Here is a 23,109-nt window from a genome sequence, read left to right as displayed (position 1 = left end):
CATGCAGACAGCTTTTCAACACTGACATTTAAAATAACCCAGAAGATCAGTGGATGCACTTAGATGCTATGGGGCTGCAGACTTCACAGCAACACAGCACAATACAGCATTGTCTGCTGGGTCACCTCTAGAGGCCCCTAAAGGCACAATCCCTTAGGACATTAACCTCATGCATGGATATGGAGATGGCTATTTGATAGTCAGGAGTAAAGGCCCGTTGCTCTTTTCAGGTACATTGCCATTAATGCATTAAAATTATACAGAAAAAAAAAAGCTGTGAAAAGTATGGGACCTGTGGAGAAGACCAGTATCTATAGAAACGCAAAGAACTGATAATCGCAGGTCACAAGTCAAGTAGAAGCATCTTCTTCCCTGACTTTGAAGTTGGAGTAATTGGCCTCCCAGCCAAGGATCTCTTAGTAAGTGCAAGCCTTTAACCCTTGCGTGGGCTCTGGTGCGTGCTTTGATGTCCCTTCTGTACCATCCGTCTGTAGGGACCTGTCCGTCCTGTTTTAAATTGCTACAGTATTTCAGTCTCCACTTGCAATTCAAGCTCCTTTGTGCACTTATGAAAATAATAAAAAGTAACGTATGAAAACCTCATTATGGAGAAGAAACGGTATTTTCAAAAATGATCCTATTTGACTTCTTGATCTTCTAATTGTTAAAACATAAGGTTTAGTTGTTTTTTGATAATTCAGGATTTATTTTCCTTCTAGTAAGATTTACAAGAATTTTGCTCAGCCCCAGCAAACATTTCAGAAACTGAGTATTAGCCTCCAGACTGCAGCTTCTTGCTCATTCAGAGGCTATGACAATTTAATTCATCTTTGGTTCCCAACAAATAAGCTGCCTTCTCACTACATCGACACAGCACATGACACCCTTTCCCCTGCAGGATGCATTCAAAAAAAAAGACACGATCTGACTGAATTTGTAGGATTTCGATCTCTTAATTGCCACAAGATGAGAAATGAATTAACAGAAGGACGGGGTGCTAGACAGGTCTAACTAGCTAAGGTGTTTCTTTTATTATCCAGTTCACGTTTACTGCAGTTTCAGGATCTGAAGGGCTTGTACGAACAGAATTTAGCTTTTTCACTGGCAAGAATACAACCACTTTGCACTTTGAGATTTTTCAGAATCTCACTGCATGAGCACTTGAGGCTTTAAGTTTTCCATATTTTTGGCCTTTTTGTTCTCAAGGGAGTGTGATGATGTCAAAATTCATACTGAGCTCCTAGTACAAATCCAATCTCTCTTCATTAAAGCGTTGCTTGAAGTCTTTCTGCATGAATGTCATTACCTTTGCAAGGAAGAAAAGACTGCAAGAGCAGGTACAGATGGGATGATTTCAAATGCATGGTGTCAAGGAGATCTATTACATGCAAAGAGGATCTTAAGCTCATGGGCTCAGGATGCTTGAAAATGGGCTACAGTTTTTCCTCTCTGGCACACAGTTTGGACAAAGCATTTTCACTGCTTTACTTTCTGTTTTTATTACAAATTTAGGTAGCAGACTGGGAGAACAGGATTTTAAGGATAGATTAAACATTGCTTTCCAAATCCTGACCTTCATGAGATGGAGTTGCAAGGCTGCTCTGGTGGCTCAGGGAAGGGCAAGTTAAGATCAAGGCTAAAGCCAAGAGAGCTGACACAAACCCAGCAGAGCATTCCTCTGTCCCTGCCCTCCCAGCCACGACATGATGGCCAAGGAACACGTAAGGCATCAGCACCCGCGTCCCAGGAGCTCCCGGGCTTTATCAGCAGGAACACACCACCCAGGCCAGCTGAAGTTTCTCTCATTGCGTCTTCCATTCCCTCATCCCTCTGCATTTTTCAGGCTGGCCTCACCCGTTTGAGTTATGTGATGGCTGCTTATCCTGCGCCACTGGGAAGACTGAACCAATCCACAGCAATTCTGGGAATTTATTTTTATAGAAGACTGAGAAGCAACGGGCTTCAGAGCATCTTTCCATTGCCTGAGGAACGAGCCTCAGGAGGGCTGCAGCTGAACATGGAGCCTGGGTGTACAAACACGTGTGCAGTTATGTGCTACAAATACGACAAAAAAAAGCTAAACTCTGCCCCTGGATAATGAACCTTAAAAGGAATCGGTTCTTTTCCCGCGGATAATACCTACACCCGGATAGCCAAGAGAAATTACAAAGGTTTAGAGCTATCTCAGTTTTGCCACCATTCTCCTTCCCATGTTAAAAAGCAAACCACTACTTCAGTCCCTGTGCTGGACACGAGTTACATGTGTACAAGCAAAGAAAAAACACCGTATGGCCATGTAAATCAATCATAAATGGAGCAAAAAAAGTAATCTTTTAAAAGTCTGACCAAGGAAACACAAATAAGGAAACCAAAGTTGGTACAAACCAATTCATGGGCAGCAGGCAACATCAGCTGGACACCCAATTTCTCAGAAATTATTTCTCAGCTCTATTAAAATGATTAGATGACTGTTCAGCATCTTTATATACAAGAACTGTCTAGAGATGTCCATGTATGAGCTACTTTTCAGTACTAAACTGGCCTAAGTGCAATCCTGTGCATGAATGGTGCCCTACTTCTACAGGAGTTTTGTCCTTTATAATTAACCTTCCAAGATGAGGAAAGCAGGACTTTCCAGACCTCCCCAGATCATTCATCTCAAAATTTGCTCCTGGCTGTAGTTAACACCACTCACTTCAAGGAAAGAAATTAAAATATCCTCATATTCACCTTGCTGTTTTTAAGATGATTGATACAGGAAGGAAAAATATCCTTGGCACAAATGACCAAGCTTGACCATGAAATACCACCTGCGTTCCTACCTTTCAATCTCTGAGGTCTGATTGGCCATGTGTGGGTTTTTTACAATTTATTAATAAAAATGTTTATTAGTAAATTGCAGCAGGGGACACCTCCCCGTGCCACCTGACGAGGATGTGAAGCTTATGAAAATCCCTCTTCCCAGGCAGAGACATCCCTGGCTGCCTCGCACATCTCAAAAGGATATTTTTTTCAGTACTTTCCTAAATCTGCCCTAAATATGGATTTGGAGGTCTAACTTTTGGCTCCTGGTTAAATCCCAGATCTCTATCTTATACAGAGCTAGGGCAAGAGGAGTAAGACCTCCTGGTAAGTACATCAGCAAGGTTTATGAAGGAGAAACAACATTAGGTTGCTGTAACGTTACCTGCTGCAGGCGATCTGCTCTCGTGCCTCTGGGCTGGTTGCAGGCGAATTGAACTAATAAAATTACAGTAAAACATATAGAGGCAAGGAAATTTTGCAAATACGGAGTGCTGATTTATATAGCACAATGGAAAGAAAAATGTACAAAAGCCCATTGTAGCATGTGAAAGAGAGGGCTGGTGTTGCAACCATCACTGCCACGCTTGGGAAGCGCAGGTGGATAAGTGAGTGATCGTCGAAGAGATGACGTGCACCCATCCTCATTCCCTGGATGTTTCGTCTCCTCTGAAGTCTTACTAGAGGAATGAAGGTTGAAGTAACTACTCTGTTTAAATCACATAGTTCTGGCTCTGCAAGAGGACCTGGCCCTTTAGCTGTCATCTCCCTTCTCCTGAGCATGCAGCTAAGCTGGGTTCAGGGTACCAGAATTTCATCCAGTTAGTCTTCTCCAAGTACAGGAAACAATATCAATTAAAGAAGGAAAAATGATGTGTGACGCTAACAAGCTTCTAAGGTTTCAGTGGGCATACTTAGTCAGAGACAAGCTCAGGCTTTTACCCAGTTATTTCTCCCATAGGAAATCAGTCTTCTGGAAGGTGTCCTAAAATAGCAGCAGTGATTTCTGTCTTTGGGCAGTAGTAGCCTATTTGCCTTGGCTAAAACTTGATGTTTTCAAACAGATACTAAATAAATATGGTCTTCAGCCACAAACTCTACTGTAACAATAAGTCTTGATCTACAGTGAATTAAAAAAAAAAAAATATAAAAGTGAAATTAACCGGAAAAAGTCACATGGATCATTATGCTACTGCAGAAGCAGTCTCAGCTCACCGTTGAAGTTAACGCTGCGGATGTACTTGAGCAGCTTTTTGCCTCCTGCATGCTCCATCTCGGGGCAGACCCCCGGGTAGTCGGCACAGAGGTCCTTGTTCATGTGGTGCAGCGCGTGTGCCATGGCGTACACCGCGTCGATCACGAACTGGACCTTCCCCTCCTGCTCATAGTGGGAGTCTTTGCCAATTCTCTCCTGCCCTGCACGTTAAAAACACACACAGATACACACACAGAAGGACAGTAAGGAACAGTATTTTCCTGGTATGAAATACAAATGAATCCCCCCCCGAGCACATTTAAAGAACTGCCTGGTTTAGTCAATACAATAAAACATTCTGAGTTATGGTTTTACTAATTAAAGCAAAATCTTGATAGCGGAGTCAACACTTCTTCTTGCAAGTTATTCTACCATAATCCAGAGAAACAAATCCTACCGTAATCACAAACTTGAAACTCTAACCTACAGGGACCATCTTAGAGAGAGAAAACACCAGACTCCGTATGCTCCCAAAGTATGTCTTTGAAAGAAGAAAGCATTTAAAATAAAGCACAGCTGGTATTTTAAAGCCTGATGTTTTGTTCTGCTGCAAATCCCAGTCTCTAATTGAAAAACAGAGCCAGATTGAGGGAAGAAAGGAACACTTCAGAGGTGCAACCAAAGGGGTGCTCCAGAGACTTGAGCAAACGTGTCTGCTATTAACGCCACCTCGGGAAGCTCAATGTGTTTGCATTAACTATGCAGCCCCCTTCTCCCCAACCTGTAGAGACTGAATTGCCCTTCAGAACCCACTGATTGCCTTGAAAGCATTTTAGCAGGCAAGAACCTAAGGAATCCAAACGCTTAATGTCATCTCAACTGCAACAGGGGGAAAAGCAGTGCTTGGAAAGTTATTCCTTGATCGCAGCAGCGCCCAGTGTGTTAGAAACTACAGACCCTCTGCCTCAGAGACCTTCTCATCTGACCCACCAAGGCATAAAAAGAAGTCTGAGAGAAGGGAGCCAATTTGCAAATGGAAAATCTGAACACAGAAATTAAACCACAAAGAGCCAAAAGAACTCAAGAGTAGTGACAAAAAAAAAAAAAAGGTGAATCTAAATATTTTAAGTGGTAGGCTCATGTCTTAACCACTCCTTCCCTCTCAGACCTGAGGTGGGTATGCAACCTGGTAACATGACTGTAAAACCAGGCAATAAGGTGGCCTTCTTGGTTTTATGGCTGCACGAACAGATAACTGGGTGCCTCTGCAATTAAGCATCAAACCAAACAGTCTTTTCAGAGCTTGAAGCAAGGCAGAATGGGTTGAGAATCAGGAATCTTTGATTATTTTTTTTTTTTCCCCTGAAATTGTCCACTAACTTCTTGTTTTACCTTGTCCAAGTAGCACCTACATGATTCAATTTGTCTAGCAGAAAAATGTGTGATTATACTCACCTATCTCACCGAGGTTTCTGAAATGTGATTACTGCTTGTGAAGTGTTCTGAGCTGCATCGAGGAAGGCAACAGAAGTGCAATCTATTATTTCCCAGAGGTGGCAACAGCACATCCCACTTGTTCCACCTGCAGCATCACCCTTCTTCCTAACCTTACATTGGTCTTGGTCACCTTCCTGAAGCACCTGCAGGTCTGGGTACTGTCAGGAGCTTCCAGAAGCCAGACCTCAGAGTCATCTCTTGCACATATTTTAGAGACATTCAATCAAAGTAAATACTCAGCTGAAGGATACAAGTGGGGAAAATTCCTTTGTTAACATCCTTAATTAGAAATAGGGATGAATGAATTTGAAATTAGCTGATTGATAACAATAAGGAAAGGAAATCAAGATGTTAATGACTGTGAGAATGAATGATTTTAAGAGAGGCAAGAAGTCCATTTGCACGTAGTTGCTCAGCCACCGTGTTTGTGCCTCTCCTCCCTGCAGGACCGAGCGGCTGCTTCACCGGCACCAGTCCCTGTTGTCCCGAGCCCCCTCCCTCCACGGCCGGGCTGGGTTTGCAGAAAGCCATCAGCAGGGAGCAGCCCAGGTCTTCCCCAGTGTGAGACTTCTCTTGGGGCACTGCCTCCACTTGGCTATCAGGCTGAAGCATTTTGTAGCCAGCCTACGAGCAGAGGTTTTCGATTTCTTTTTTCAGCTCATGAGAAAAAGGGAGAGTCGCAAACAATCTTTTTTCTTCCTCCTTTGAGCAGAGGTGGTAGACCAGAATTACGAATAAGCACAGAGAGATCACTACCTTGGTAGGGAAATTCTTTAAGCACAAAGAATGTCTAAATAGGTCCACAAAAGTGATTTGCTTGAAGATAAGCAAAGATATAATCCCCCTATATGAACATCTTTAATTATCTACACTTTTTCTCCATCTTTGGTTCCCTGTGTAATTATCAAACTACTACTGACATCTGATCTACTCAACCTGCATATTATTCTTGAGAGACACTCTACCAAAGCCCCATCATTTTAAATCTCAGGTACACCGGAAACATTGAAATCCTGCAAATAATTCAGCAGGGTAAGCGAACATCCAGACTGTGAAGATCCATGTACTGTCCTTTTCATTATTTCACTCCCCTCTCATTGATTACAGAACTTATTACATTTCCAGGCCTTGACAAGGAAAATGCTTTTAAGTGGTTTCAGCTCAGCTACATAACCAAATTAGCAATGCAACAGAAATGCATGCCAAGGGAAGTGAATCTGGGATTGAAATGCTGCACACAAACAATGCTGATTAGGCATATTAAGTTCCAGAAGCACAGTTGGCCAAAAACACAGCAGAACGAAAACCTTTAGTGGTGAGGATATCTGTGAAAGCAACCTGAGCAAAGTCTACTTAAAAAAAAAAAAAAAAAAAACCAAAAAAAAAAAAACAAAAAACAAAAACCAAGAGCAATGTTAATAGTATTCAAGTATGAAAATAATAAAGATTTGAAAAACTTAATAGAATTTACAGTAACAGAAATGCCTTCCTGTACTGAAAACATGCCATTTAGTTGAGTACTAAACAAATGAATTTGTGCTCAATAAATCCAGATATGGAGTCAAATATAATTGTCCACTCAAAAAACATGCATGAATTTATACAAATTAGAACAAGAGCGTGCTATCCTTCAGATAAACATAGGTTGAGTTACCCTTTGAAGAGAACGTATTGCAATTGGAAGTTCTGACCAAATTTGAAATAGAAAACCTGTGAAGAAATTGCGATATTTTACATATGCTAAATAGTCTTCAAACTTCAATACTAAAAAAAAAAAAAAAAGTATTTAAAATATCCAAATTAATGAGCCTGGCTGAACAGAATGTTCCCCCTAGTTTGAATCAAAATACCATCGTAGTAACACAGTGAGCAGAAAATCAGGCCCAAAGTCATTTTCAGACAGGGATAAAACCTAAATGATGGGCAGAGTTTTAATTCAAACTTCAGCGATAGCGTGGCAAATATTTCCCCCTATTCGGTTTAGCTGAAGACAAGCAGAAAGTTTTATCACATGCTTCAGAAGTAGCTCCTGTATATATGGGTGTACAGAAATTCAATCAGTAATTATTCCTGGAAGAGATGGAACCCCACAGAATTAATTAGCTTTTTACAGATAAAAGCAGCAATCCCAGTGCTGCGTGTGCCTCCTGGCCGAGGGGCAGCCTTGGACCTCCAGCCCAGTCCCGTTCGAACGCTTCGGGGGAGTCAGGGGAGCGAAGGTCGGTGCAAGAAAAGGGTGCAGGGTGCAGCAAGAAACCGTGCAATCCTCCATGGTATCAGAAGACACCAAAAGCACAGAAGGCAAACACAAACCCTGCTTGCACTGTGATGTGCCAATCTTCTGTTCTTCCTACACGCCCTTGTTCTTTAAAGGTTGCCTTTTTTTTTTTTTTTTTTTTCTCTCTCTAACTTGGTGATCTTTAGGAGCCATGCAATAATGCTATTTTCTTCAGCAATGAAGTAGCAGACGGCTGAGACACACGCACACAAAGTGATTTCAAGTGAATGCACTTTTGTTCCATGGATATGAAATGGAGTGCCTTGGGATGTCACGAGAGGGATGAAACACAAAGGCAATTTATTGACATGAGCATTTTTTGCTTCCAAAAAATCTATTTGAAGGTGATGACAAATAATTTAACCTCACTTCCTACTAGAGTCTCAAGTGCTCATCATCATGATTCCTAAGAGATGCAGCAGCTAGGTCTCTTGCTTCAGGCAAATCTTCACAAGAGAAAATTACCGCAACAAAGAGAGGGGAAAAAAGCTTCAAATCCAGAGTAGTGAGAATACAGAGACAAAGAAGTCGTCTTATACAAACTCCTTCAGATGACAGAAATGAAATGCAAGTTTAAGAAGTCCTGGTCACATTTTCTGCATCTCTATACAGGTGACGCATAACACCTTGTACGGAAAAGGAGCCGACAACATCGTTTTTCACATTATATTTTCTCCACATCTCTCCTTCAGTTGATTCTTCTGGCCTCGTCATTGATCACCACATAGTGTAGGGGATATGTTATGATGCATAAATAGTGTTGCAAGGACTATTATGGCATATCATTCATAGAGACAGACATCAAAATCCCACTTCATTGGTGCTTACATCAGATGAATTCAGACATTGGTTCAGTTTCTGAAGGATTAAATACATTTTCAAAGGAACTTACATAATAGGACTACTGAGAACCCGGTGATAGTCATCATTAACGAGATCTAATTTAAAGATTGCAGAATGCTCACATTATCACACAAGCAGCTATTATTTGTACAAGTTAGAATTCAGCAGCTGGTTAAGTGCTGACAGAAAAATATATACTCTTCATCCATCTCCAGCATATTTGCATCATTAGAAACCTGATGCCTGTGAGCAAAGAGACATCCACGATGAGACAGCTACAATTATTAGTCTATAACTATGCAAGTGCCCATATATGCTATTCCATAACGACACTGAAGCTTCCTTCAGCTACACAGAGTGCGGAGAGCTCAGCCTGTGCAGCTGCAGCGCTCATGGCTCTCCAGAAACACTCACACTAGCACAAAACAAATGGATCCAGCTTTAAGAGACGAGTACATACGTCCAGGGCTCTCCAAAATAAGATCAGAGCTATTACTCTTCGGATCCTCACTCGCGGTACAGACACCACTGTACACACAGGAGTTGTAAAGTCTGAAGGCCTCTCCAAATAAGCTCTTTATTTGCAAGTAGCTGAGTACTAGACCTTGAGAAAAACTAACAATATGCTAGAGTAAATACTGTAATTTAAACAAGCAGAGTATGTCAATCAGGCCTCTTTGCAATCTAATCCATGTATTGTCATTTTACAAAGAAATACCAGTTCCAATAATACAGCTATGTAGTTACAGTCATCTATCCAGGCCATCCTAATTCAGAAGATCTCATTATAGACAAAAGCCGTTATCTCAAGACCATCAATCCAATCCCCATGGATTTCCTTGGGGAAAGTTGATGAACTTTCAAGTTCCTACTGCTAACCACACAAGAACATCCTTTTGTACTAGGATAAAAATTCAGCCTAAACGCCACCTCCTCCGGCGAGCTGGCAGAGGCAGGGCAGCAGCACGGAGCCCCCACCCCCCTAATGCCATTTCTGCCTTATTTCTAATGGTTAAAGAAACCTCTCCCTCATCTCCTCTGCCACCTTCGGCTTCAACATAGCTCTACAGCCTCCTGCGACTCCGATGAAGAGAGGTAACTTCATATTGCACAGCAAATTCACAAGTCAGACCAACTGTTCTACACCACTAACAAGCAGGGAAGCCTTTTTTAACTAGAAATGCTTTTTTTCCTTAAGTTGGTATACACTTGACCCTCAGTCAGACGTCTGTAACAGTAGATACACAGACACAGCTGTACTTAGTGACTCTAGTAACACCAGCAAAACCCACAGAAGGCAGATGCGGTCAGGTTTAACTGTGCCTAATCAGCTAACGCTCTCTTATTAGACTTGGGAAACCAGGCTCTCACAATGCCTTACAACACATTACTCTCCTAGGAGAGCAAGAAGAATTCCTGTACTCTAACTGATCATCACTCATAAGCATTAAAGTAAGAGCCAAAAGGAGCATAGTGAGGCAGAAAGTCCTACTGGAAACCTGTTATTCCAGTACCAGAAATAAAAATATTACATACCAAGGATAATAATAATAATAATAATTCAACAGTTCACAGAAAGCCTTGATGCAGCGAGTTTTGTGAAGCTACATCCACTTCCATCTGTCAATGATTTTTTTTTTTTTTCCTCAATTGCTCTGATTCAACCCATGGTAACAGTTTCTGTTCTCAGGTGTGTATGTGTACCTAAGGGAATAGATTTTAGCTTAGAAAACTGACCTAATTTTCTTACCTGAAATGTTTTCTGTGCATTCAACATTCCTATTAAAACATATGCAATAGGTCTCATTTATATTCCAACACTGAAGTACTACAGTCATAAAAAAATCGGCACCAGGCTAGCTGACACTGATGTAAATCACAGAAGCTTTACAGCTTTATATTGCTAACGTGCAAATGAAGAAAGAGCTTCCTGTAGCAATAATTGCCCAAGAAGCCAATGATCAAGCAAATGTATAGAATCAGCACTTTTTGAAGATTAGAAGGGCTAAACTGGAGTTATCTTTATATATGAGCACTTGGGCAAAAATGCAGTTTGAAAATAGAGGAATGTGTGTAAATAGCAAGAAAACAGTCATTAAATCATGGAGCTTTGTTGGCAAATCACTTTGGCAATCTAGGAATATAAATGATTCTAAGAAATGTTTTTCTGAAAGATAATAGAATTTAGAAATCCATAGAACTGATTTACCTTAAAAATAAACTCTTCAAGGTTGGTTTAATGTTGGTTGAACCAACCATTGCAGGGTTCTTTTAGGAATTTCAGGTACATATAGTTTGAAGTACTACAATGCTAAATGAGATTAACTTTTTGAAATGAAAGCATAGAAGTCATTAAGCTAGAATGCATACTTGGCCAATTTGATATTACATGGAAAACATTTTGTTTAGAAAGAGTTGCATATAGCCAGTCAACTCGCAAGCTAGCGCGTAGCATGGTTCATTTGCTCCTAAACCTGTGCACATCATTTTTCAGAAAAAAAAAGTCGACTTTTCTTTCTCACAGATGTTAGAGGAGTCACCCAAAGAGGAGTTGGACTCAGTAAAAAGCAGTTTAGTCTATGGGAGAGCATATTGTTCCATCCACGAGATGCGTCTTGGATTTTTTTTCCCCCTTGAACATCACAATCTCAGAGGGACCCTATCACCAAGATCACAAACAACCTAGAAAGACAATCACCATCAGACAGTAAAGAAAAAGAAGAAGTTGTCAAGGGAAATGTGTTACAAAAATATGGATAAGCCACTCACTAGCAAGGAAACATTATGCAGGTGTCCCAAGAAAAGAAGAGGCAGGCCAGAGTAGCAAAGCAGGAAAACAACTATCTAGGCCACTTATTTACCGGCATCAGAGCACGGGATGTAATTGAGAAGATAAATTTCCCATCCTGGTCTGCCCTTTAACCTTACTTGTAGCTTGCAGGGCAAGCAAAAGAAGATAAATTTTAGTCTTTACACTTTCTGCACTGAAATATTATAGAGCTTCACACACATGCATTAACACACATTTCATACCTCGGAGCCTGGAGGAGAAAAGGCATAGAGCAATCTCTGTAACAAGAGCTAACCAAAAGCTTTTTTGCTTGTGCCTTTGTCATCAATCTCACACCACAAAATCCTGAGCAAAAATCCACCCTGAGATTCAGGCGTATAAATCCTGCTGTGCCCAGTGGCAGCTGGGAAAGGGTATCCGCGCAGAGTGTTTGACCTAAAACGAATTATTTTACAATTTGTATGCAGGACTTATGACAACCAGCGTTACTTTAAGTATTTCTGATTTTCAGCACCTTGACTAACCACTGTTTAGGACTAGACTAGTTCAGGTCTAATGCCTAGGCAGGACTTCTTACAGATGATGACAGTGGGTATGAACAAAAGGACTTGGTCAGGTAGAAAGATCTAATATCACTGGTCAAGATTTGGAAAAAAGAAAAATACTACTGATTTTTTTTTTTTTTTAAAAAAAAACATTTTCTGTTAAAAAAAAAAAAAAAAAAAAAAAAAAAGAGAACAACAAACCCTGGACCTCCACAGTCTTTGCTGCTTTATGACAGAGAAAGGGTTTTGCCCTTGCATCCAGCGACAGCAAACACTCGTTTGTATAAACCTGCCATCCCGAACCTGGAGCAGCGCTGGAGACGCAGCACCTTCTGCACGCACAGCCCTCAACACCGTCAGTGGGAGTTGGGCTAAATTTAGCCCCTGTTCCTGACATGATTTATATGCCACTGTGAACAGTTAAGGTCTTCTGACATCCTCGAGTCCAGTAGATATTCATCCTAATGAATACCATAAAGCTGTTCTCATAAAAAGTGAATCACACACACCATAGCTCCTGGCATTTGTTTAAAGAAATGTTTTAGATATTGGCCATCTGCCATTAAGTTGCTTGAAACATCTCAGACAATTTATTTTTTTCCCCAAGATGAGGAATTTTCATAGCATTTTGAAAATATTTTTCTTTCCATAGGAAGTTGCACTTTGGTAATCTATTAATGCACTAGATCACTTTTTGTAGTCAAATTATAAATAATATTCTGATATCCTCAGGCTCTGCTATTCACTACTTCTTTTGTTTCTCATTATTTTTCTTTACCTAACATATGGCTTCATAGTACAAGCCATCTTGAATGCTGGTTTAAAAAAAAAAAAAAAAAAAAGACAAGATATTAGTTTCCTCATTCTCACTGGAAAAAAACAACCAACCAACCAAAAAAAAAACAACAAAAAACCAACCTCCTAGCTACTGGTAGAATTTTAAACCAAACCACAGATAATTAAGTGGTTTGCCAAAATTATCTGGGCTGTATACCCTCGCCCCTCCTTTTCCATGGTCATGAAACACAGACCAGTGCCCCATTTGAGGAGACATCTCAAATCCCAGGTATCCAGACTTGGGCTTCCAGCATTTTGGGTACATGATGTATTTCCCAGACACCATTTGTTTTGAGAAAACCCAGACCAAGCGTAGCTCTCAGCACTCTTCATTGCTTCTTTCCCTCCAAAGGCTAAATCCCCTTATACAACAAGCAGTTACAGAAAATGCTAACAGACGTATGGCACATGCCACACGACTTTACACTAAAGCATAAACATATAAGTATTCTGTTACTACTTTAACCTTTTTCTGTATTAAATGGAAATCTGACCTTTTCTTCCTTCCCTAAACAAGAGTTGTATCCAAAGCACACCGAGATGCAAGGCAGGACATTCACCAACCTTGTCTCAAGTCTCAAGTCTCTGGTGCACATCAGAGCATGACCTGTCCTCTCCCCAGCTCTAGAAGTGAGTAAATGTGTATATACACACACCATTATTGCTTTTTTTCTTATTATTTTATTATTTTTTACCCAAAACACCCCTATCCTTCACTGACTTTTAATCCTACCTTGTAATGTTTTCAGAGGAGAGAACCTCAGTCCTTGGAACAGCCTTTCCTGATCGATGCGCCTCACATCTTAAAAGGGATTTGGTCTCTGAGCCACCAGATTGTTGTCCCATAAAATCCTGCTGATGGGGCAAGTCCCCTCAGAGCATCACCCCTCCGCCATGCCCCCTCCTCTTCCTCCAGCCTTCCCCAGGGCCCCGAGATGCCCCAGGATGGGCAGGTGTAGGAGCTCACTTCCCGGGGCACGCGTTTGCTCACGACAAGGCATCGAGGTGCTGCTCAGCACACTCTGCACCCGAGGCTGCTCCTGCCTGGGAAGGTGAATCCAGGAACCTTTGGGGCAGTTCCTCTTGTTCCAATTTAAATTCCAAGCAGATCAATCCCTCTTTTACAGACCCTTCTGCTAAGTTTCTGCCACTTCATCTTGCAGGGAGCTTTCTCCCAGCATTTTCGTTAGAGGAAGTCATTGTCTGAGCCATCACCTGGGCTGTACCTTCAGACTGATTACACTTGCAGATAATTAGAAAAGCTTTCTGAGTAATCTACATTCTGATAAGTGACATTCAAGGTGACATCATCCTTATATCACCTTCATTAACTCTCCCTGAGTGCCAAGCTCTCTGAATTAAAAGCTATGTTTAATAAGTAAAAACAGTCGTGTTGCTCTTTCTTTTCCAGGTAGCGTTACCCGCCAAGGAGGTGGGTCATCAAAAATTTGGGTGCTCCCGGTAGAGTGGGTGCCTCCGAGCAGTCAAAGCATTTGCATCTCTCTGGCTTACAGCTCGTGCTGCCGGTGAGCGGGGCTGGGGATGTCGCTGCTGGAACGGGGAGCGGCCCCGGGGCACCGCGCCGATGCTGCCCGCAGAGCCGAGCCGCTCCTCTGCAGCGCCACGAAATATTCAGCACTGGATACTGGATCTTAACAATCACTCTGAAACTTCTGAACAACCTGCTTCACGACGGTATAGGCACAAAAGACTTGTTTAATCACCTGTGAATCCTAACGCCCTAAATGACACGGCACTGGCAATGTTAGTACAATGTGGCTTTGTACAGGGAAATATCTTCAGCTGAGCTCACAGTCGAAGCCCAGACCCCATCCCTGCACATAACGTGGTGTGGGCAGAGCACTGGGCATGGCTCCCTTTTCAGAATCACAGCAATGAACTACAGTACTGTTCTCTTCTGCAAAGACAGCCATTTTCTTCTGCTATTCATTTCCTATAAAAGGACATTTTTACCATAATGCATGGTACTGCAAACTACTTTTTTCCAAAATATTTCTACGTTAACCTGACGTGGCCTGTTATGACTGAAGTGAATCTCTGCAATATTCTTAAGTGTAAGCAGCAAGAAGTAAAACAACAGACAGCCTAAACCCAATGCTTGTTACCACCACGCCATTTCAGCCATCATATTAGATTCCCCAGATGGTTTGATGAAGTGTCCTCAAATGCAAACCTCAAGGTCAGAGGCAGCAACCCCAGGGCCTGGGCAAGCCAAGAAGGCAGCGCCAGCCGGAGGCGACACCACTTTTGCATAAGGAACCGACCCTGCTCTTCGCCGGGGAGAAGCAAAAGGCTCCGCTGCTCCTGCCCCGTGCGTACGTGTCGCTTCTGCAACATCCCGGCAGAAATTATCTGCATCACAGTACAGGTGTCCTTGGCAGCAGTACAGCTTCACAGCACTGGACCATGCCCTGAACCACACCAAAGTAAGACAATTGCTAGAAAGAGCATTATTACAGTGACGAGTTGTATTTAATCTGATCTAGAAATACAGTGGGGTGGGCCAAATATATTTTCATTTTCTCATTCTACATCTTATCCATCCCGATCAGGGAAGATTTTTTCATGCCTAAATAAATAGAAACGACACTGATGTAGAAGTTCTGCACGCAGAAACCTTTCCAGAAGTTGCGATATGAAAAGGCACACTGCCCACAGGGTGCCTGCTCGGAGCAGCTTTTCTTCTTGCTCGTAAGTCTGTGGCCAGGAGCAGCCAGCTGCTCCCTGCAAGCATTTCGGTCAGAACATGAGCCTCCCGCTCCTCACGCCGGGGCTCGGGAGCACTACTGCTGTCAGAAACCGATGGCCTGTGGCATACTACCTCGCTGCATTACAAATTACCAATCAAATTTTAAAATAATGATGATGATCATTCATAATATTATTACATCGGTGGGACATTACGACTCTCATACCAGCAATATAATTCAAAGCTAATGCTCTTTCTGATGCACAATTTACTTCGGTTTGTAGAAGAGGGGGAGGAAGATGTCAGGGCGTGTCATTTGGTACAATATCGAGCTATAATGCAGCATTTCAGTTCGATAGGGTAGGTTAAGCGTCAAAAACAAATGGTTCTGCTGAATCTATGCTGAGGGAAGGCAGAATGCCATTTTTATGTTCACATGAGAAAGCACAGGCTGTGAGCAGTGGCAGTAAAATAATGGCATAAACAATAAGGGTGACAAGACACTTTTAGAAATCATCCTAAAGATCTTTTAGCAATTTTTAGTCAAATTCCAGCCTTCGGGGGAGATTCCAAATGCCAAATTTAACAGCAGTGTATTCCCACTGGTAACTGCACTGTTTCTACGCACAACACTCCTACTCCCATCCATGAACTGAAACCAGAAGCAGATGATATGAAATATGGAAAGTGTTCATCAATTTTCAATCAAAGTAAAACATATCCTCCTGTGAACTAATTCCCTTTGATCAAAATTCAAGGCAATTATTCAACATACCACATTTAAGCTGGGAAGAATTAAAAGGAGAGGGAAGGAAAGGTGATGGGAGGCAGGGGCGAGGCAGATGGATGGCATTATTGGCTTTACCAAATGTGGCCCAGGAAATGCGTTCTGGCTGAAGCTTGCCCACTGCTTTTTACACCCTGAGCAAATGCCCCAACCCCACGCTACAGAGGTTCACGCTACAAAATCAGGCTTGCCAGGGACCTGGCAGATCGAGGGCAGACTCCCTGTGTTCTTGACTTTTAGAAATCCTTTCCCAGACAAGTGCCCTCAATCTAATACCTTAATTCAGCACAAGACCATTAAACTGGCAATGCTGCTCTTGCCCCCGTGGATCATCGGGCAGCACTCGGTCAAGTTTGAGTAACTCCAAGAACACGCGTTTTCCCCATTGTTTCCTTTCAAAACAAACACTCGAAGTTCAAAGAACTGTATCCCCCCACACCATTAAGATGGTTCTGCTGAGAAGTGCATAACTCAAAAATGCAATGGCCCCCACTGCCACTTGGGCATCTCTGTAACTAAAATAATTCCCTGAATCTCCATGTGATCAGAAACAGGAATTCCTGGAAAAAATGGGATATTTCAATTGGAATTCCTCCTAAAAGGAAAAGAGGAGTGAATCTGTCAGCCACCAGAAAATAACAGAGGTCAAACAAGTTGCTATTAAAACTCAGGAACCTCAGTCACAAGACAGTGCATTTTCAATGTTACTGAGTTGAGGCTGCAAAAATGTATTTAACCCCAATTTCTTAAACAACATTAGTGACAAGAAAAATCTGATCAACACCTTTATGCTACCTGAAATGAAAACATTTCACTCTGTGCTAATACTTTCCTACAGGTGCATTTCCACCAAAAGTTAAATCCAAATGCACGTGTTTAGTATGTGACCGTGAGCAGACGGTGCTTTGACAAGTGGATGGCCAATTTGTGATTTGCAGATGGCACAAGTTGTGGAAATATTCTGCATCTAAAACTAACAAAAAACATCATGCCACCCTGCACTCAAACAAAAACACTTCTGGGTCCCATGGACAATACTGATTTCCCTGCTAGATGGACAGCCAGAAAAAGGAACAAATAGAAGAATATATTCTTTTTACTCTTTCCATCTACTTCTCTTGTCCTGCGTGGCTGATGCTGCTGTTCCATTTTCTCTACAACCTACAAAAACTCAATTTATTTTTTCAATCTGTCTCCAGCCAAGCCTCCTTACATCAGCTGTGCAGACATTCCACTGCCGCCCGCGTCCAGCAGCACGAGGAGGGTGAAGCGAATGAAGTTACCTGTGCATTTACGGTCCGTGTCTTCCTTCTTTGACCCACTGATGGTCAACTTGCAGTTGAAGTTCTCCTCCCAGTACTCTGCAAACCACACGTTCCTTCTGTTGTTCTCCAGGGTGCGGGAGGTAAAATAGGCATCGAATCCTGGAGAATGAGACAGGTAGAAAGCTGAAGTCTAGCTTGTACTGCCCGGGAAGTACCGCAGCCCGAAAAACAAATCCTCTGTTGGTATCTTCAGTACCCAGCACACGTTCACATCTCTATCCACGCGAGATGACTGTGGAAAGAAGGGAAGTCCGTTGCATGCTTTATCTAATCAGCTACATCCTGCAAGTAAATTAGTCTGCTACTAACTGTGAGGTATAAAGCTAGGTGAGATACAAGGAAAACAGAGATTAATATAAAAAAAGAGTTATAAGAAAAAAGCATGGATTAGATATATACCAGTAAGGAATGAAAAAAAAAAAATGATAGTGTGCAGCTGATATTAGGCTGACCTTAATACAACTAATTTTGTAATTAACCTCTTCAGATCTCCAGAGAAGCCGTTTCATCTAAACCGGCCATTATCCGTACACCTTAATATTTTTGTAGCTTGTTTTTTTTTTCTCTTAATTTCCATTCACAAAGGTACATATAAATTCAGAGACCAAAACTTCTAAGGGATAACTGTGAATCACTGTGATTTACCAGATGCTGGGATTAGTCATCCTGAAGTAGTGGGTGGAGGGGGGAGAAAAAAGTTGTGAGATTGTTTGTTACTGAAGCCACGTAGCCACAAACAGCTTGCAGCGCTGCAAGAGTAAAAATGGCATACAACTCCAGTATTAACATAATGGGGGAAAAATATAATTTTTTAACAGCTCAGTTGAAGGATAGTAGAAATACCTGAAGCCCCTGAGTGTTTTTATTTGTTTGTTTGTTTTTTCTTTTTTTTTTTTTTGTTTGTTTGTTTTTTTTGTGTTTTTTTGAAGAGACATAGTCCTCTATTCACTGAAAATAACCACATAACAACTACTAAATAGCTGCATAGCAGCGACTAGTTCATAGTTTTCATACGGCTCTTAACTGTATTTGGTTTCCCTGTAGCACCTCACCAACTTGCCAGAAGAGAAACATATTTTGCTTTGGCTTTATTTATTTTGTTGCAGAGTGTGTATCACTGTATAGACACATGCATATATACAAACACACACGTATATATACAAACACACACATGCATGTGTATAATGATTAAAGAAAAGGTATATCTAGAGGCTTACAAACCAGGAGGGAAAATTAAAAAAAGTAATCAAAATTCTCCTACAAAATTATACCGTTTAATAAATTCTGCTCACAAATTAGCCCTGCCATAGTGTAGGGATTTTCTCTACCAGGTTTTCAAATTCCGTAGTTTAAAACCGCACCAAATATCCTTTCCCAGTTCAGAGAAGACCCTTCAAAGCTGACGCTCACGGCCGTGGATGTTTCTCACGGTACAACACAGAGCTCGCACACTCACTCTCGCAGCCAGCGCCGCAGCCGTAGACCCAAGGGGACACGATGCCACTTGCTGCCCGGGGCACTACCGCTTCATGCGTCTCTCTGCTGTTCCCTCTCCGAGCTGAGGTCGCTCCTCGGGACCCCCCTGTGCACACCCACAGCCGCAAACCAGCAGCCGCACGCCCCGAGCACTGGCACAACTGGGACCTTTACTGGGGCGGTGGCTGCGCTGGGGAGAGCCCGCTGTGCCGAGAGGGGCCCCATCACCAGCGGGGACCCCCCTCATCCCCAACAGCTCTGTGTACTCACCCAGGATACTTCTGATTTTGCCTGGCAAACAAAAGATTTGCACGAGGACGAGTATATACGCGCTCGTATGCAAAGTCTTTTGTCTTCTTCCTTTCTGTAGCCGGCAGAAGCTGTATTCCCTCATCTCTTCGGGAGGCAGAGCGCACGGCGGGACACGGCTGGGTGTTCCTGGCGTATCCCGTGGAAAAGCTTTGCACCCCCTGCACCAGAGGTGTCACGAGACAGGCAATAGCTTTTCCACCCCCTTAGCCAGGCTACAGGCTCCCAGCAGCCGGAATCCCTGCTTCGTTTTAGAGGCTTTCCCAAATCTGACAGTCCCTCCGTGCCCCTTCTCTTCAGAGAGTTATCAGTCTTTTAACAAGCATATTCAAACGGGATATTCACCACTATTAGTAGTGCTGAGTAGTTTTCCCAAGTCCTTCTAGTTATCTGTGTTTAACCTACAATGAGCAACATCAGTGCTTTCTCTTCCGGAGAGTTTAGATTCAGTATTTTTAATGTAGCCTTCCAGAGCTGCAATCCCCGTTCAAAGTTCAGGTCACAAAAGAGTTTTTTCTTTTACCAAGAAGGTTGTTGAAGCATTCAAACTACGCAAGTGTGAAACCTGGATAGAGCAGATCAATCTTCAAGAGGACTTGAAAATGCCGGTTGCTCACCGAAAAGCTCAGAAGTAATGTCGTGGTTTAGGCCTGGTTGGCAACCAACCACAATGCAGCAGCTCTCTCTCCCTTCCCCTCCGGCAATGAGAAGGGACAGAGAGCCAGGCTTGGGGTTCAAGATAGGACTGGGATGGGGAAAAATTTCCCCTTTATGATCACGAGCAAAAGGCAGACTCGTTAGGGGAAGAAAAAAAAGAACATACATTTATTACAGACACTAACAACACATAACAGAGTAGGACAGTGAGAAGCATTGCCCCATCTTGAGAACACCTTCCCCCCACCCCTCCCTTCTTCCCGGGCTCAGCTCTGCTCCCGATATCTCTACCTCCTCCCCCCCCTCTCAAAATTATCTGCCATTCAAAAAATACAAATCCATTGAAGATGCAAATCTCAGAATATCTATTTTATCTCTTTACTTGGCTTTACAGCCTGTACTAGCATTGCAGAAGAGGGTGGAAACACAGGAGCATCCATCTTTCTATACTGCACAACCACATGGTTCCTTTTGATTTTGCAGTTAGAAATAACAGTAAATACATCTTCCATTGAAAGAGAGAAAAAAGTTCCTTGCACCATAGCCAACAATTTCTCTCACTGAAATAGGTGGGTAAATTGACACAATCTGGCACTCCACACAATGAAATTGAGTCAGAAGAAAACCATATGGCATCGTTAAATTAGCATAGCAATCCATCCACTATGGGATAAAAATAGACAGCATGTAAACAGATGTTTTCAAATAATAAAGAAGATTGGGAGTAAGGTCAATCTGTCTCCTTGTATTAGCTTTGTGTACTATTGACCCAACTATAATATATATTTCCCTAATTCTGAGTCTACTGTTCAGGACTCGCATCTGAACCTCACTGCTCCTAAGACACATGGTACGTTTTCATCTCCCCGCCCCCCCAAAAAAATCAAACCAGAAACAGAAGTATTGGGGTTTTCCAGAAACAGGCTGAAAGCACGTGAAAATTTTACCTGCAGCCTCACTAGAAAAATCTGTGAAGGTCTCTCCTGCAACAAATCTGTCGGGGTGCCTCGGAGCTCTGGCAACCCCACGCAACGAGCCGTGCCGAGCCAACGCCGCGCTGCCCGGTCGGCAGCCGGCACCCGAAGGGCTGCAACCAAACCGCGGAACGCTGCGAGCAGAACACCGAGCCGGCATCGGGGAGAGCCTCGGTGGGGGATTTCAGTGCTGCTGAACAGGCGAGCCAACTCCACATACTCAGTATTGGCTTGTCCAGCCCTCAGAATATTCCAGAATAAAACTGCGTGAAGTTGCAGGGAAAGAGCCGACCCGCGATGGCAGAGACCCCCGCTCTCCTCCTGCTGTCTTTATGCTAAAGCAGGGACTTAACCTGGAGTTTCCCACGTTTTAGGGAAATCATTTAGTAAAACTGTCCTGCAACAGCTGTTCTACTTAATTAATGATAAATTAACAACTTACAAATGTTTCTCTTGCGTGGTCTCTAGAAGGGACAGCACAATTTCTGCGCTCCTGGGATGAAATTTCCTATGGAAGATATTCATGTGGATGGGTCAGAAGAAAATTCAGGAAGTACACTTAGATTTTAGGTACGTACAAGCTAAACCTGTTTTCCTGTAAACCTATGTGTATTAGTTTCACTCATAATTAATAGAGCATTTCAAAGGGAATATTCAGTCAAAATCTACAATATATATGGCTCAGAAAGAGAAACAGTATACCTTACCGATGTGCCACACCAACTGACCTCTGGGGAAAGTACTCTATAACTTAATAAGATAAAAATCAATAAGTCTTGATAAAACTGTAATAGAATTCTATAAGAATTACTCTAAACCTTTACAGATTTAATAACAAATAATAACATTCTCATTGATTTTTTAAATGATCTCTCTGCATTCTCAAGAAGGAATATAGATCCCTATTAAAGAGTGTACATTTTTTATCATTATTTTCTATTGATCCAGACAAGCTGACAAGTGACTGACTGACAAGGGACAGAATTAAGTAGCAGGCCATATTTCTATTAATTTCTTACTAGGTGGAAGTACCATGCACCCACTTGCTGTTTCTGGCTGTGTCGCAGATCACAGCACTACTGCTCCCACATAGCCAAAATCCTGGAGAAGACCTCTAGAAGGCATCACCTTGGCAAAACGTCCTCCTTCCCAACACACATGGGACCAAGAAGAGTCCCCCATAGCCAGGACCAAGAGGAAAGAGTCCTGCATTGCTCCATAGGAGCAATAGGTGCTCACTGGCACCACTTTTCATCTGATAAATATTTACAATTTTTACACAAAGTGTTGGCACACATCCACAGCTGGATTCAATACACCACAGAATAAGACCTAGAACGTTTCATATCATCTGGTGCAAATGGAGATTTTTGTCCAGTTTAAAAGTTAGTAAAGAATGCTCTGTGGAATCTCCCTGCTCCTAGAATTTTTTTTTTTTTTTTCAGGATTTCCTCTATGTCATTCTCAAGAATATGGTCAGAGAAGTTATTATGATTGTCTAAAATGGCTGAACACACATGATGCTTATTGCTCTGAGTCAACAAATCACTACCATTTCATTTTTTTTTTCCACCATTAAGAAGGGTAATTGTGCTTGATGTACTTTAAAACAACTTTTTTTTTTTTTTTTTTTTAAATGAATCTAGAGGAAAAATACATTTTTCAATTAAGAGAAAACAGGATCAATTTAAAGATCTTACTATTTTTCAACTTCACATTAGATGCATGGCTAGTAAGTAAAACAAACCCCAAATATTCAGTTCTCTGCAAATGCTGATCTTTCGTTAGTGTTACTGCTACCATGCAACCAACCCTGCCAGTGGACTTTCATTAAACATTAGGAACCCCGTGAGATTCATGACTTAAATTTGTATTAAATAACAGTTTGCAAGGTAGTTACATATCTACATTATTGTATTTTGAGCACTAATCATAAGGCTATGATGGATCTATGCAGAGATTAGTGCCATGCCAATACTGTGAGCTGATGCAAAAGGATTTGTGTCACACACGTTTGTTTAACGGCCGTGACTCTGGCAGCTCCCTGGCTCTCCCAAAGCAGGAGCTCAACTGAAACGAGCAC

The 23,109-nt window shown here is 42.1% G+C and overlaps 1 protein-coding gene across 5 annotated transcripts in view; it reads right to left on the bottom strand.

The window, feature by feature from the left end:
* The window catches only part of GRM7 (glutamate metabotropic receptor 7), a 303,547-nt gene that overhangs the window by 97,399 nt on the left and 183,039 nt on the right, over positions 1 to 23,109 (bottom strand). For all 5 annotated transcript variants that reach the window (XM_032995412.2, XM_032995409.2, XM_032995410.2 and 2 more), the window contains exons 5-6: positions 17,569 to 17,709; positions 4,018 to 4,218 (exon numbers count right to left, since the gene is read on the bottom strand). In XM_032995412.2, coding sequence (XP_032851303.2) covers positions 4,018 to 4,218; positions 17,569 to 17,709 — 342 coding nt within the window. The remainder of the gene's footprint in view (positions 1 to 4,017; positions 4,219 to 17,568; positions 17,710 to 23,109) is intronic.

Source organism: Tyto alba, unplaced genomic scaffold (assembly GCF_018691265.1).
Source record: "Tyto alba isolate M040663 unplaced genomic scaffold, T.alba_DEE_v4.0 Super-Scaffold_3, whole genome shotgun sequence".
Lineage (NCBI taxonomy): Eukaryota > Metazoa > Chordata > Aves > Strigiformes > Tytonidae > Tyto > Tyto alba.
This window is presented reverse-complemented; position numbering and strand designations above follow the sequence as displayed.